General features: G+C 65.9%; 1 protein-coding gene across 3 annotated transcripts; it reads right to left on the reverse strand.

Annotated features, from left to right (window-relative positions):
• Nucleotides 1-2,206: 2,206 nt before the first annotated feature.
• Nucleotides 2,207-13,702, reverse strand: MAFK (MAF bZIP transcription factor K). Of its 3 annotated transcripts, XM_082600697.1 has the most exons (5): nucleotides 13,571-13,702; nucleotides 8,520-9,577; nucleotides 6,351-8,156; nucleotides 5,603-5,682; nucleotides 2,207-4,824 (listed from the first exon to the last, which is right to left on the reverse strand). In XM_082600697.1, the coding sequence occupies exons 4-5, from the start codon at nucleotides 5,636-5,638 to the stop codon at nucleotides 4,390-4,392; spliced, it is 471 nt and encodes a 156-aa protein (XP_082456823.1). In that variant the 5' UTR covers nucleotides 5,639-5,682; nucleotides 6,351-8,156; nucleotides 8,520-9,577; nucleotides 13,571-13,702; the 3' UTR covers nucleotides 2,207-4,389. The 3 variants fall into 3 exon arrangements, with proteins under 3 accessions (XP_082456823.1, XP_082456822.1, XP_082456821.1); XM_082600696.1 differs by having other exon boundaries at nucleotides 6,351-9,577; XM_082600695.1 differs by lacking the exons at nucleotides 6,351-8,156; nucleotides 8,520-9,577.
• Between the last annotated feature and the right edge of the window lie 1,345 nt (nucleotides 13,703-15,047).

Below are 15,047 nucleotides of genomic sequence, written 5' to 3' on the forward strand. Positions count from 1 at the left end.
ATCGGGGGGGGCCCTGCGTGGGGAGGGGGCGGCAGCGGGTTGTGAGCCTTGGTCCGTCCAGTGTGTCTGGGGCGCTCAGTAGGGTGGGGCAGGAGCCGGGAAAAGGTGCCGGGTGGTGCGCCCGCGGGCAGGCGTGCGGAGCTGGCAGCGCTGCGGCAGGAAGGCCCGGGCACCACCCAGCCACGACCTCCCACGCCTCCTGGCCGCTGGCTCCCACATCACCCAGGGAGAGAGGGAAAGGCACTGAGGGTCTCAGAGAGACTCAGCAAGGCAGGAACGAGCCTATGGTTTCCAGGGCAGAGTCGGGTCACCCCTGTCCCCTTGTTCCCTGGGCCTGGGGCACGGGACTCAAGGCCAGCGGCCTCTCCCGGGGCCCAGCCCGGCTGCCTGATAAGATAGGCCGGCCTCCTCCCTGCCGCCAGCTGGGAGGCCCCCCATCTGCCTTACTGCGCCCTCTGTGGCTGGCAGGCCCAGCTCGGGCCCCCACGTCTGTCAGCTGGTTTGCGAGCGGCCACGGGGCCCCCAGAGACCCGCTGACCCAGGAGGGAGGTTTTCTGGAGGCTGCGGGGCAGAGGCCCTGCGGTGAGCCAGGGGAGGCGGTGCTGCCCCAGGGCCCTCATCTGGAGGGGCCCTGCTTCGGGGCCTGAGTTGCCCAAGGCTGTGTACCCAGAGGGCATGTGGGCCAGGGCCGCCTTCTGGAGACCCCGACACAGCATGTGGTCCTGGGGTGCTCTCAGGAAGGCCTGGCGCTCTGTGTCAAGGACCGGGCCAGCAATGTCACACACGCGCGGTTCTCACGACGGCCCTGGGCGGGTGGCCGAGGCCCAGGGAGGTTGAGCTACTTGCCTGAGGTCACGGAGCTGGCGAGAGGGGCTGCTTGCCCACTGGTCCCAGCCCCACAGGCCCCTCTGCCCGTGGCCAGGCTCTTCTGACATAACAAAGTCAAGCAGTGAGGACGACACACCTGCAGGTGGGACAGAGCCTCGGAGCAGGTCAGAGGGGCTGCCAGCCTCACGGGCCTGGCCCTGCTGATGGGGAAGCACGGGTGCTCCGAGGAGGGGACCGCGGGCCACCTCTCCATCTCTGACGAAAACCCAGCTCCCGATTCCAGGCCGCACTGTGTGGGGCCAGAGGTGGCCACGGAGGCCAGCTGTCTCACCCACATGCTCTGGCCTCGGTGTTCTCACCTGTGAAATGGCCCCAGCGGTCCACGCCACAGGGTGGCGGCCCCCAGAGCAGCTGGGCGGCCTGCGGGCAGGAACCCTTTAACAACCTCCCTGGAGCCCAGCACCGGGCGGGGTCTGGGCCTCCCCAGCCTGCACCCAGAGGCTGCTGCCAGCTCTGGTCTCAGGGACACACCCAGGGGGCTCCCGGGAGCAGCAGGCCGGGGTGCGGGCTCTCCCGGGGCTGCTGCAGGGGTCTGCTCAGCTGGGGGAAGACAGCGACCGCACCTTGCCGGGTGCGTCCGTCCCCACACCTGATTCCACCGAAGGGAGCTCGGGAGCTGGGGGGGAAGGAGCCGGCGGAGGCCACACGGAAGCTGGGGGTGGGGCTCAAGCCCAGTGGCTGGCGCTGAAGCACAGTCCCTTGGTTACGAGGTGCCACCCTGGTCGGCCCGGCAGAGGTGGGGCAGGAGGGCTGCCAGTGTTCAGAAACCCCAACGAGCAGCAGACCTCCTTGCAAGCTTGACCCTCCTTCAGAGGCCAAGGCCAAGTGTTGACCCACCTGACCCTCCGAGGTCAGGGGGGTAAGGAAGGGGGCAGCATCCGGAGGACAGGCGCCCGCTCCCCCGCCAGCAGGCCCGGGTTGGCCGGGCGCCCGGCTCTGGCTTTCAGGGGAGTCTGCTTACTGGCTTTGCCCCCGGCCCCAGGCAGACCCCATCTCTCCCACCCACTGCGAGCTCACCTTAGAACCCCAGCCAAGAGAGCCGCCCGGGGAAGGGGGGCCGCATCCACCGACAGGGGGCTCCTCATCAGGGCAGTAGGGGCCTCGGGAACTCCACCCACCACGCAGAAAGGGAGCCCTCCGCGCGCAGCCCTGGGGACCCACTCACAAGCAGCATCCGACGATGACCCCGCCCCTGGGGGGGGCTACAGCCACGGGGGCTGGGATGGGGGGGGCGGCGCAGGCAGCGGCCCACAGCGCCCCCCCGGGCCGGGGAAGGAGGGTTGGCCCAAAGCACCAACCGTGCAGCAAGACAACGCGAAACCAGAAAACTCTTTATTGAAAGGTACAAAAGCGTCACGGCAGAGATGTACAGCAATAAATTAGGTGTGGCCGGGAGGGGACGGGCGGGCACGGGCCGCGCGTCACACCACGGGGGCCACGACATAGGGTCTCTTCTCAATAATTTATATCATGATAAAAGCAGCACAAAAATAAATATTGAAATGAAACTGCTGAGTGGCCAGAGGTGCGGGAAACGGGAGCGGGGCCTACGCAAGGCCCTGTCACCCGGGGCGGCGAGTGAGCCGGAAGCACAGGGGACGGGAAACCAGCGCCCCCAGCCAGGGGGCTGTGCCTGTTTTCTTAAATTAAAACATCCATATATTAAAACTGTGACAATGAAATTTCAACGCTCTGAGAGGAGGGGGAGGGATCACGCTGGTCTCCCAGGCCTGGTCCCGGGGAGTGGAGGCTGCGGATCGGGCGCTCGGAGAGCCCAGGCCGCCCGCCCTCCCCGCGGGGCACCTGGCTGGGGGGCGGCCCAAGGGCAGCGGTGGGCGGCGAGCAGCCGACTTGAGAAGCCAGTCGCGGGTGGTGGTCCCGCTCCTACCCACACTCCCAGGCAGCTCTGCCCTAGAGAGGCTTTTACAGTATCAAATAGGAAGGAAAGGTATGAAAATCTGTAGGATAAAATGTGCATATAATTTTATATATATATATACTCTTCTCTCTTTTAAATATCCCCGTGGTCCTTACTGATATCCAATGTGGATTACCTACCACGGCTATAGTATCAACAGCTTCTTTACACACCGGCCGTGGCTCCGGAAGGACCCAGACACCCCAGACCCTGCGCCTTCTCCCAGGACAGGGGGATGCTTTCTGACTGTAGCCCTTGGGGCCCTCCCCCCTCCCCCCACTCCTCCCGGGACGGCTGGCACCCTGCGCGGGGGCTTTGCAGCTTGCTGGGGGGCTTACTAAACGGTGGGAGGCAAGCCAAGAGGAAACCGCGAGCTGGAGCCCAGGGCTTCTGGCCCGTGGTGGGCTCCGGGCTCGCTGCCCACCCCTCGGTCCCAGCATCTTCCCAGGTGGGGCAGGAAGGGGCGGCCCCTGCCTAGCCACGCGGGAAGCCCCGCAGCGGCTCTGGGGAAAGGACACCCCAGCAAAGTCCCCCCAGTCATCAGTGGCTCCGAGTGCCAGAAAGGAAGAGCGGGTGAAGGGTCCAGGCGATGATTAAGCACCAAGGTTGCAGAGTCCCCGTGTCCTCTGCCGACTGACCGTCCAAGCACTCCCGGCAGCTGGTCCTTGCCACCTTTCCAGCCCAGTGCCGCCCCCATCATCACCTCCCCCCACCATCCTCACTCCTCTTTCTCCAACCCCACCCTTCTCCCTGCTCTCATCTCCTCCAGCAGCAGGACCCACAGGCGGGACCACGGGCGCCGCTGCCCAGCTCCGTGGCCCGTGCCCGAGGCTGCCGCCGCCGCCTTCACACCTGTTCCACACGGAACACAGGGCTCCCCCTCCCCGGCCAGGCGGCTGCTGCTCCTCCATGGGGACCTGCCCTAGGTCACCCAACACAGCGGGGAAAGCCCAAGGCTCACCCGAGCCCCATTAACAAGCCGCTCCCCAAGGCCCCCAGCGCTACTGGCACACGGACGGGAGGACAGGTACACGTGCACACGTGCTTGCACGCACTCGTGTGTACAGGCTCGCACACGCGCTCATGCACATGCAGCCCTTCCTCCACCCGCTCACGGGGCACAGGCCTCTGGCTGAGGCTGAAGCAGGATCCCGGGGTGTTCGGACCCCTTGGGGCACGGTTCATCCGGGGGCACCCAGGGGCGGTCAGGGTGGTGAGGGGGTCCTGCCCCGGCCGGGGGGCCGAGCAGGGGACGGACGCGCTGCTTGTGGGAGGGGCGGAAGACATCTGGGCCGGGAACCTCCCAAGGACCTTCCCTCCACACGTCCCAACTCCCCCAGCGCAAGATGGACCCTGGAAACGGCCCTGAGCAAGGCGGCAGGGCCCGGGGGAAGGCGGGGCACGTGGGCGCGCGGGCGCGGGCGGGTGCAGAGCAGGTGGCACTCGGGCCCCCGGGAACCCCACTCTTTTCCAGCCCCGGCCCGAGCCCGGCACGGGTCCGCAATCTGACTCCGGCGTGAAGGGGTCCGCTCCCTGTGGGGCCCTCGAGCAGCACCCCGCGCCCCCCGCCCCTCCGCCGGGCACTAGGAGGCGGCCGAGAAGGGCACGGAGGCGGAGGAGAGCTCGGCGGACTTGACGATGGTGATGACGCTGGTAGTGGCCACCCTGGTGGGCGTGACGGGGCCGCGGGCCACGGTGCGGGCGAAGGTCTGCAGGGCCTCGTACTTGGAGCGCAGGGCATCCAGCTCGAGCCTCATGCTGCTGTTCTCCCGGGCCAGCTTCTCCACCTCCCGCTGCAGCTCCAGCCGCTGCCGCTCCAGCTCCTCCTTCTGGGTCACGCGCTTGATGCGGCAGCTGGCCGCGTAGCCGCGGTTCTTGAGCGTGCGGCGCCGCTGCTTCAGGCGGACCACCTCCTCCTTGGTGAGGCCGCGCAGGTGCTGGTTCAGCTCCCGCACCGACATGGACACCAGCTCATCGTCGCCGAGCACCGGGGCGTTCTCGCCCGCCTCCTTCTTGACCTGTGGGGCCGCAGCGCGTGGTCGGGGCGGGGACCGGAACACACGCCGCGGGCGCCAGGGCTCGGCCCCTTTCCCCCCTGCGCCCCAGGCCGGCCCGCCCTCCACCCCGGGAACGGGGACAGGCGCCACGGGGTCGCCCGGCATCGTGCACGCGGTACGGGGCAGGGTGCCCCCTGAGGGGGGCCGTCGGCCATGCCCGGCCGAGAGCTGGTCGCCCTCCGTCGCCCAAACCTCACGAGGCCGCGGCCCGGCTGCGCTGCCCCCGGGACTCTCCAGTGCCTGGTGCGGGGCTGATGGCAACCCCTCCCTCTGCACCCCTCAGGCCCGTTAGGTCCCGCCAAGTCTGGTGGGACAAGGCTACGTGGACCCAGCGGGACCCCAGGAAGCGCCTGGAAGCGCACAGCCCACAGACGCACAGAGAGCCGACGCCGGCCAGACCCACGGCGCCAGGCCCGGAGCTGCAGCACCCGCTCACGGGTGCCCCACCAGGGGCTCCGCGGGGCCAGACGCCACCCTGCCCACGTCTGGGGCTGGGCTGACAAGTACATCCTGGCCGGCAGGCACCCACCCCTCCACCCCCAGACGCCAGAGCCGGCGTCTCCCGAAGCCACAGCCCCCGACTCTGGCATCACTTCTCCCAAAGGTACTTCCTCCAGCCCACGGCCCCTCCCCACGCCCAGTGACAGGCTTCCTTCCTCAACTCTAGGGCGGTCCTGGGACAGGAGCTTCGGGGGCCGCGAGGGACCTTCCCGGGCCTGTGCCCATCCCACCCCCTTACCTTCAACGCCTTGTTCGCTTTGGGATTAGTCGTCATAACCTGGGTACAGTCACCCGGACAGAACCGCTTGGAAATGGTAACTGAAAATCACAGAGCACAGAAGCGAGTGTGATGAGTTCCTGGCTGGGCACAGGGCAAGCTGCGGTCACAGGTGACCCAAAGCAGGGATGACCCGCTGCAGGGATGCCCCGAGGAGGCTCAGCTCCCCGCTGCACTGTCCAGTCACAGCACCCTGAAAGCAGGGGCATTCTGGTGGGCCTGAGCCGCTGCCCAGGGGGCCCGGGAGGACACCTGGCCACACCCCCAACTCCAGCAGCGGCCCGCAGAGTGGCCTGCATGCACCTTGTCTGGGGCCTGGCAGCCACACGGCTGTCCCACGCTGCCCCCGCCCACTGGGCCTGGGCCATGAGCGCCAGCGCCGTGGGCTGGCACCGGGCAGAAGCAGCGGCTGCTTCCTGCACTGCCTCCGGCCCCGAGCTAGACGTCTGCACCTGTGGCAGGACGCCATGTTCAGGGGTCCAAGTGCGCAGTAGCAAAGCCCCCTCCCGAAAGGCCTCACCTAGCCCCTGTGAATCGCCACTGGCCCCTGGGACAACCCCTGCCCTGGCAAGACCCCATCACTCTGGGCCCACCTGGCCCCCCGAGAGGCCAGGTGGGGAGCCCCTGGCTTGCTGAGCTCATCCCAATTACGGGTGGGGGGAGCACCGTGCCCGCCCTGGCCAGGCCCCACCCTCCCCAACAGACCTACCTCCGCCAAGGGCACTGCAGCTGTGACATCACCACCTTCACCTAGGCTGCCCCACAGCCGTGACCTGAGGCCCAGAGCGTGGGCGGGGGCTCCCTACGCCAGCCAGCCCGCGACCAGGGGAGGTGGGAGCCACCACCTCCAGAGCTCACTGACCGTCTGGCGGGAGCCTTCTCTGCCGCCCGCCAGCCCCGGCCGCCCGCCCCGCCCTTCTCGTTTCGCGTCTGCATTGTGTCACACATTCTAATCATTCATGAAAAAGCCAGCCAAAGCATCCCAAGCATGATTCCCCTCTGATAGTTGCCATGGCGACCTTGGGACGTAGCCAACCCCCCATGGTCGTCATGGAAACAGAGAAGCCCACAGCAACAATGGCTCGGGGCAGGCCGAGCAGACAGTGCAGGTTGTGGGGCAGCAAGCAGGCCCCTCGTGCCTGCGGCTGGGGAAGGCATGGGGAGGACCCGGCCCTACTCGCTGGTGCGCCGTGTCTCCAGCTTACAGGGTCGGGGTCTGCCCCCCAAGTTCCGAATGCCGGGCGAGGTGAACTGAGCAGAGAGGACGTCAGAGAAACACCCAAGGAGGGTCTTGGGGCCAGAGATGGAGCCACAGCAAAGCCTCCATCTCAAAGTGAGGGAGACCTGGGTGGACGGCCTTCCCCTGCAGCCCTGAGACCCTCGCTGTGGCACTGCCTGGACCCTCCAGCCACCCACCCTGCCTCTGCGGCCCGCCACCCTTCACCACCAGAGGGTCTCATCAGCACCCAGGCCTGTGGACCCCTGGTTGCCCCTGGCAACACAGCCACTCTCCTAGGTGCTGGTGTGGGAGAGCAGGACGGCAGCAGGGCCAGTATGGCCTCGGGGGGAGCCGTGCCCCTCTGTTCTCCTTGCAGCTACGTGTGTGCTCGAGACAGACATGTAGCCGCTCCTGGGGCAATCCTAGTAGGGAAGTAAGAGCTGCTTCCTGACTGTGGCTTGACGCCTGGCATCGGGGGGGACCCAAGAGTGCCCCACGGGCCGCCCCTCCCTCCGGTGCAGGGGTCAACGCTGGGCTGGAGAAGCCACCGGGAGGGCTGGTGGGCCAGGCGGCTGGGAGGCCATGAGAAACTTCTCCAGGACGAGCGAGGAGGAGCCGCTATCATTCCAGCACTCCCAGCACGCCAGGGCATAGCTGGGCGGTGAGTCACCAGCTGTTTACAGAGCTGGGCTCACATTCCCACAGACTGAGGCCCCGCCCACCCACCCAGACCAGCTCCCACCCGGTGGGAAAAGGAAGGGCGGGGGGCGGGGGGGCCTCCGCTCGGACCCCGAGCAGACCCTCAGTAACGTACCGGCCTGGCCGGGACCCGGGCACCTTCAGGGCAGGGACACCTCCCCTGGGGACCTGCCCACTGTGACATTGCCTGGTGGGTCGCCCATTCCCAGGATGTACATAGGCCTGGGCCTCAGCACCCCGTGGGCTCAGCCCCCTGCCCTCTGCACAGGTCCCACAAGCGTTAGGCGCCCCTGTCCACCAGGCCAAGGTCTCCCAGGCAGACCCTCAGGCTACGTCCACCGGCTCTGAGCCCACCTCGTCCACCACCTGGGCTACTGGGGCCCAGAAGCACAGGCAAGGAGCCCCGGCAGAGACGGGAGAGAGCGGTCCAGCCGGGGTCCCAGCTGGGGCCTGACCTCAGGGAGCTCTCCTCGGTTCTCAGGGCTTCTGTGTCCGAGCAGGTGGCGCGAATGCGTGTAAATATGGAGCCGGGGGCTGGCCACCAGCTGGGGGTGATGAAGCAGACCCCCTTCTCTCTGTGGGTCCCGATCTTCCCTTCTGAAAAACGAGGGGATCAGAACCAAGGGCCCCAGTGCCAAACGTCCTCAGCTGGGCCACGCAGGTGACGCCACGAGAGACACTCCGGCCGAGGGCCACGCTCTCACCCCCCCGGGCTGCAGGGCCTGTACCAGCACCCCGGCCCTGCGGAAAGGTGGCAAGCCCGGGGCGGGAGCACACACCCACCGCCCCGCTCAGCATCACGACCCCCACTGCCTTGGTTTCTGCCCCCTCCGCAGGGACCTGCTCCTCCCGGCCCGGTGCCCGCCCGAGGGGCTCACGCCAAAGTCAGGGCTGCAGGCCCAGGGGCAGAGCGCCCTTCTGCGGGCTCAGTGCAGGGACAGGAGCGGCACGGTTACTCACCTCTCGCCCAAAACACACCAAGTATTGACCTCACATCCCTTCTGACTTCAGAAAAACAACAGCTCGCTCTTGGAAAGAGGTTCGGAGAAGAGCTTTGTAGGTGTGAAGAAGAGTTTATAAAACAACTGATTTTGAAACAACTGCCCCCAAAAGGGTATTTGTGAAGCACGGAACATCAGGCAACCTCACGGGCCCGCAGAGCTCACACAGGACGAACTGCTTTCTGGGACTCGGCTGGAACCCGGCTGGGGTGGGAGACAACAGCCGGGCGTGGGGAGCGGTGCTCAGCGCCAGCGCCGCCGCGTCGGAGCCTGGTCACCCCACACGCCTTTCCAACGGCCCCGCACAAGGACGGACGCCCCGGCACTGCGTCCTGGCTGCCGAGTAACAGAACCCGGCGACACCACGTGCAGAGAGCCCTTGGGCTCGTCCTGGAGGGGTCACCCCAGAAGCTCAGTGGCCAGCGCTAGGCTGGGAGCCTGGATGGCGGGGCTGCCCTCCGCTCGCCCCCTCCCCAAGCCCTGAAGGAGCTGCTGGGCCAGACAGCGTGCAGCCAGCACTTCTACCCTAGAACACCTTCCAGGCGACCGTCAGCCTAACTAAGGCTGGTTTTCAACCCAAAGCCGGAAATTCCATTCTCACGTACAGCTGAACACGGAAGAGGGCTTCCTCTCTAGGAAAAGGGAACCCCAGCAGACTAGATGGAGGCAATTCAGGTGACCGCATAGTCTGGAGGGCCTTCGGGAGCTGGGGCGTCCTCCCCTTCCGGGCCCATTAGGAACAGGGCAGGGCAGGTAGGCCAGGTCCGACAGTTCAGGACTGATCTTCCAGAAGGCAGGTGAACCTGGGCCAGGATCACTTCTTACCTTCCCTCTCACAAATCCCTTCCTCGGTTGTGACCTAGCTCCTGAGGTGACTCACGGCCTGGCCATCCCCCGTGTGCTCCGGCCCTCGTGGGGCTGGGTCGGGGTCCAGGGCCCGGGGGACATTTTCTCCATCGGGGAGCCAGTGGCTGACAGGAGCACTGACCCACACGAACAGCCCCGGGTTTAGATTACCTAGGAGCAAAGGAGGTTTTCGAGTTGCAGATTCTCGCCTAGACTGAACGACTAGCCTGCCTGCCCCGATCGTGAGTTTGAGCATGAGAAGCCGCGTCTCTGATACCGAGCGGGGTGGGCCCTCGAAACACTGCTCCCATCCGGCCCATGCCCGTGCACCTCAGCCCAAGACAAGCAGACGGAGCAGCCCTTCCATTCCCAGGCCTCGAGGGTGTCAGGTCAGAGGAGTGGGAGGAGGGGGAGGAGGAGGAGGAGGGGGAGGGAGGGCAGGTTCCCACCCCCGCAGCCGAGAGCAAACCCCAAAGCCAGAAGCCGCCGTGATGCGGCTGCCCCCACTCTGGGCGCCGGGGACCTTCTCACGAGAGACCCCAGGCTGAACACCCCTCTGGCTGGCCGCACAGCGGGCACGTATCTGCCAAACAAGCACACATCGACTCATCCCACGAACGAACGAGCCGAAGACAGGTCCCGGAACCAGAAGGGCTCCCACCGCCCAGTCCCAGCTCCCCAAGATGGGGTGTGTGCCCTGCCGCACCTCTACGAGCACCCCACCAGCCCGGCCCCCACCCAGCCTCCAGGCTGGCCCTGGCTGGCCGCCCTCCGGCAAGACGTGACTGTCTGCCTGCCTCGGAGGACGTCTGGTCACCTTGCCTTTGCAGCCCGAGGAAGCTGTGTCATTCTGGCTACGTCCAGAGGTGACTCAGGCAGCTGCCGGGCTGACAGCAGGCTGAACGCGGCCCCGCACCCGCCACGCCCCGTGCCCCTCTGCTCCTGCCACGAGCTTCAGGCCACGCCCTGATCCCCTCAAGCCCCCGGGGGGTCCCCCTCTGGCTTCCGTTCTCCCCCCCCCGCCCAGCTGTGCCATGCAGGGCTCCAACCAGCCCAACCTCCAAGTCCAGCCAGGGATGCCCCTAGAGAACCCACAGCCTGCACGGGCCCCGGAGGCTCACCCTCTCTCCACACCTGCCCTCCTCCTGGGTCTCCAGCTCAGGTGATGGTGGCCCCCCAGGCCTCACCTCTCCTTCCATGCCCACCTGCTAGGCTTGGCCTGCATCACCCTGTAGATGCTCCGGCCCTACAGCACCGCCTGGGCTCAGGCCCCCTGCGTCTCATCTGTATTCCTATCTCGGTCCCTCGAATGCAGCCCCTCCAAGCAGGCAGCGGGAGCCCCCCTGGTCAGAGTCCCTCCTGAGCCCACCTCTCTCCTGACCACCTGTTGCCATGCCAGCCCCCCACCCCAATCTGTGCTGGGTACCCTCCCACTTCTGAGCCCCCTGCCCTCCCCTCCCCCAACCCTGGCATCACCAGAAAGACTCCGCTGCCCTCCCTGTGGTAGGTGGGTGCCCCCTCCTGAGCACACATCGAGGGCTGAGCCCAAGGCCTGGTCCTTCTGTCCAAGCCCTGCCTCCCTCGCTGGATGGAGAGCAGGGGACCCTCTTACCTACTTGCTCCCCCCGACTCCTGGCAGGTGAAAAGTCTGCTGCATAAGCAGGTATGTTAGCACTGCACTGAAGGGAGGGGGGCTGGGGCGGTTTCCACCCCGTCTCCTCTCTGCCCCCTGGCCCAGGGCACCCAGACAGGCCGCGCAGAAAAACAGGCAGGTGCTGCACAGACCCCGGACACAGGACCCCGCCCCACAGGTAGGCGAGGAGGCTCGGGGCTCAGTTTCCTCACATAAAATGAAGTGTGTGTGTGTGTGTGTGTGTGTGCGCGCGCGCGTGTGTGTGTGTGTACTGAGACCACACAGGTTCATTTCTACCGGCTCTAAAATCCTACAATTTTAAGATGACACTTTCAATTTCCTGAAACTGTAAGAAAGAGGAAACGTGACGAGTCTGTGACTTATAAAAAGCAAAAGTAAATAGCGGAGCAATGCCTCTTCCATTAGCAGAGAACAGGGGGGCGGAGAGCAGAGGGGAGGTGAGTCACTGTTTACTGCTCTGAAGAGCGGCTACACAGAGGACGCTCCCAGCTGGCCGGGGCTCCATTTCCCGTGTGGACTGGACCCGACATCCAGAAAGTCCGTCCAGAAACCTTTAGACTCGGGAACAGCCCGGACACGGGCAGGAATTCTAGGTTGCCCGAGATTGTAAACAAACTCTGCAGCTATGGCAGAGCCTGAGAGTGAAAGAATGCACCGCGGTGGACAAAGAATGGTCCGGAGAATGACCTGGCTCGGAGGCAGCCTCAGCTGCAGGGCTGGAGAAAGGGCTGGAACGCAGCAAGCCCCGGAGCCGACTTCCCCAGTAGCCTCGATTCAACTCCCATTTTTAGCAACCACCTTGAAAGTGAGCGATGCTGAACTTGGAAGCCAGCCCTTAAAGGCCAGCTATGCTTGAGCACAAGAGGCAACCGCGCTCTGGGGAGAAGCCTCACTTGTGGTTCTGAGTTAATAAATGTTTTCTTTTGGAATAGCAAGAGGTCTAGCTTTAAGTCATAAAAGCAGACACCCTCTACCGAGCTCAGACTCAAACATTCCTACTGGACCCAGGGAGAGTTCTCAGAAAGGTGTCAACCATCCAGGATGCAACAAGCTGCAGGTGTGCCCCACCCATGGCACAGCCCACCTTCAGCTTCCCAGGCCCTCCCACCCGCTTAGACAAATGCTTTTTTAAAAAGCGCCATCCCCCTGAAGACATCAGGCTTGGAGACCGGGCTCCAGAGACAGAACACATGGCACACAGCCGTACTTCATTAAGACACCTGTGCAGCAACCGCTGTGCGGGCAAAACCTCGCCAATGCCAATAAAGGGGCAAGGGGAGGGCAGTGGGGCCGCCAAGCCACACTGCGGGTGAGCCACTGAACTGTCACCATGGGCTGGGTGTGGGCACACGAGTCGCGGGAGCTCCCCGAGTGAGGCCAGGCACCTGGCAAGGGGGTGGTGAGTGCTGGTCAACTCTGAATGAACTGTTAGGGGGAAGATCTCACTTCTGCCTGGGCTACCAGGGCCATGGGGAAGGTAAACAAGAGCGTAATCATTAACACACGTAAGAGATCAGGGGACTTCCAGCAACCCGAACACCCAGTGCTCCGGGAATGTGGGCAGAATGTGGGCAAGTGCCGCTTGGGTGAAGACCCCAGGACACGTGGCGCGTGAGGATACTACAACGGGAGACAGGAGACGGAGGGCAAAGCGATGTGCTTTTCCAACGCAGACCCGGGGCCAGAGCCCAGCACTTCCTTCCCTCCCGGGTTCTGGAGAAGGTGTGTGGAAGCAGGCAGACTACTGACACATCATCTGTGTCCTGAACTCGGAAAAAGCACCGAAGGACCCGCATTTCCAGTAAGAAGGGATGGAGACCCCCATTCACAGAGGAGAAAAATGAGCCGCGAGCCATGGGGTTCGGGAAGTGACGCGTTCGCCGTCCCCCTCCCCACCCCAAGCTCCCACACCGAGGCCTCCCTCCGTGAACTCCGGCAGGTCGGCTGCTCGGACCGCAACCGGGTCGGCGAGGCCCCTTCTCTTCGCCCTGACCACCCTCGGCGCAGCGGGGACCCGGGCGCGGGCAGCGCAGGCCGGGCCTGAGCGCCGCCGGGGCGGGACCGCGCGGCCGAGCCGGGCAGCGCCCAGGTGCGCGAGGCCCGAGTCGCCCCGGTCGCCACGCGCTCCCCGGCACGTGGCCCCCGCTTCCCCCGGAGCTTATCTCCGGGGCCTGAGAGCAAAACAGGTGGGGCGAGCCGGGAGGGGGCACGGGGCCCGCCGAAACGCCACGCTCCCCACCCGGTCCTCTCCCGGCCCGCCCTGCGCCCGCCGCCTCCGGACACGGGGTGGGGGTCCGGGGTCGAGGGCGCGCTCCCCTCCCCAGAAGAAAGTCCCCCAGCCCGCGCGGCGCGCTCGGGACGGGACACCTGACGGCAGGTGAGCCGGCCAGGTCGGAGTCCCGGGGTCCGGCCCAATTTGGTCACGGGTCCGAGGGGGCCGTGACTCAGCGGCTGGCGCCCCCCGCTCGGCCCCCCGGCCCCTGGCCCAGCCCTGCCCGGCAGCTCCTCACCTGGCGTCGCGCGGGGGGCGCGGGCGCGCGGCGGCTCCTCGCGGGCACGCGCTCTCCTCGCGCTCGCGCTCACTCTCGCGCTCCCCGTCGGCCACCGCCTCCGCCGCGCGCTCCGGCTCGGACTTCGCGAAGAACAACAAGTCCCCCCCGCCGCCCACCGCCCGCCGCCAGCCCGCCCGCCCGGCTCCCCAGCATCTGACACCGCTTCCGGGATCGGCGTCGGCGCGCGTCACGCCGCACCGCCCACCGCGCGCACCGCCCCCGCCCACCCGCCGCGCGCGCGCCAGCGCCCCGCCCACCCGAGGCACCGCCCGCCGACGCGCGCCGACGCCCCGCCCCAAGGTTCCTACCACCCAGAGGCTCCGCCCCCGCGCCCACCTGTGCAAGGCGGGCAAGGCGGTACCTATGACCGCAGGTGCAGTGCGCGCTGAGTGGTGGCGGCCCCGGCGTGCGCTGCGCCCCACACGTGGCGGCAGTCGTCCCCATACGTCGAACCGAGCCGGGAGCACCCCCATTCTCCCTCGAGCTCGCCCTCTCTCAGCTCGGGGGAAGGGTAGGCTCCTGTTTGGACTCCACATTCGTATTCTCCAGTTGGCCTCCCCTAACCCTAACCCTAAACACCCCACCGCCCACCCCCGCGCATCCCTTAGCCTCACCAGGGCCCTCGGAGACCCCACCCTCCCCAGGAGTGGTCGCAGCGGAAGCCCGTGTCTGGGGACGGTCTAGTGGTCTTATCACAAGAGGAGATATGGGTCCAGGGACACACACACCTCCCTGTCTGCGGGGTAGGCCGGCCCCACAAATGAGGAAAGGGCACCTGGCATCCCCTCCTGATAGGCACCCCTATCTTTCTTTTGATTTCCCGTCTTGACCAAGATATGAGTAAAGAGAACAACATAAAATGGTGATAAATGGCTTCAACCCATAGCCTCTATGTCTAGGGGTCCAAGACCCTTGGAACAGTGCCCACCTAAGGCCCAGCTGATGGTTACCATGGGAAAACAGACCCAGCAAAGGCAGAACCAGGATGTTGCCCCGGCCTCAGGTCAGGGCCACCCCGGGAGAGGAGAGCCTCTGCGTGCTGTAGATGGAGGTCAAAGCTGGGGAGGTGACCCGTCCAGTCACCCAGCCTGGCCCACTACCCCCTCCCCAGCACTTGGATGGGAGGCCAAGCCCCTGGATGGTTTCTGGATCCTTCTCAGAAATAATAATGAGGCCGCAAGTCTGAGTTCTGAGTAGAGAACAGGGAAAAATGCCGAGGCTCTGGGAGAGGGGGGCAGGCCTCCCACCATCTCAGGCCCCTCAGGGAACAGAAGAAAGTGCTGAGAGGTTTGTGGGTCTTGCGTTTGCAGTCGGTACCACGGGTGGGTGGGCTTCCTTCTGAGAGACCTGCTCTGATGGGGCGCCCTGGCCTCATGGGGCAACCAGGCACACTGGAGCTTGCCGCCAGCCTCAACAGAAACAGCTGCCAATAAAC

The sequence above is a fragment of the Mesoplodon mirus genome (genome assembly GCF_964341445.2).
Source record: "Mesoplodon mirus genome assembly, chromosome: 15".
NCBI lineage: Eukaryota > Metazoa > Chordata > Mammalia > Artiodactyla > Ziphiidae > Mesoplodon > Mesoplodon mirus.

Coding starts and splice junctions, on each gene's coding strand:
- MAFK (XM_082600695.1), bottom strand. CDS start 5,638: ATGACGACTAATCCCAAAGCGAACAAGGCGTTGAAG. Junction 4,825..5,602: donor AAGCGAACAAGGCGTTGAAG/GTAAGGGGGTGG, acceptor GCGGCCCCACAG/GTCAAGAAGGAGGCGGGCGA.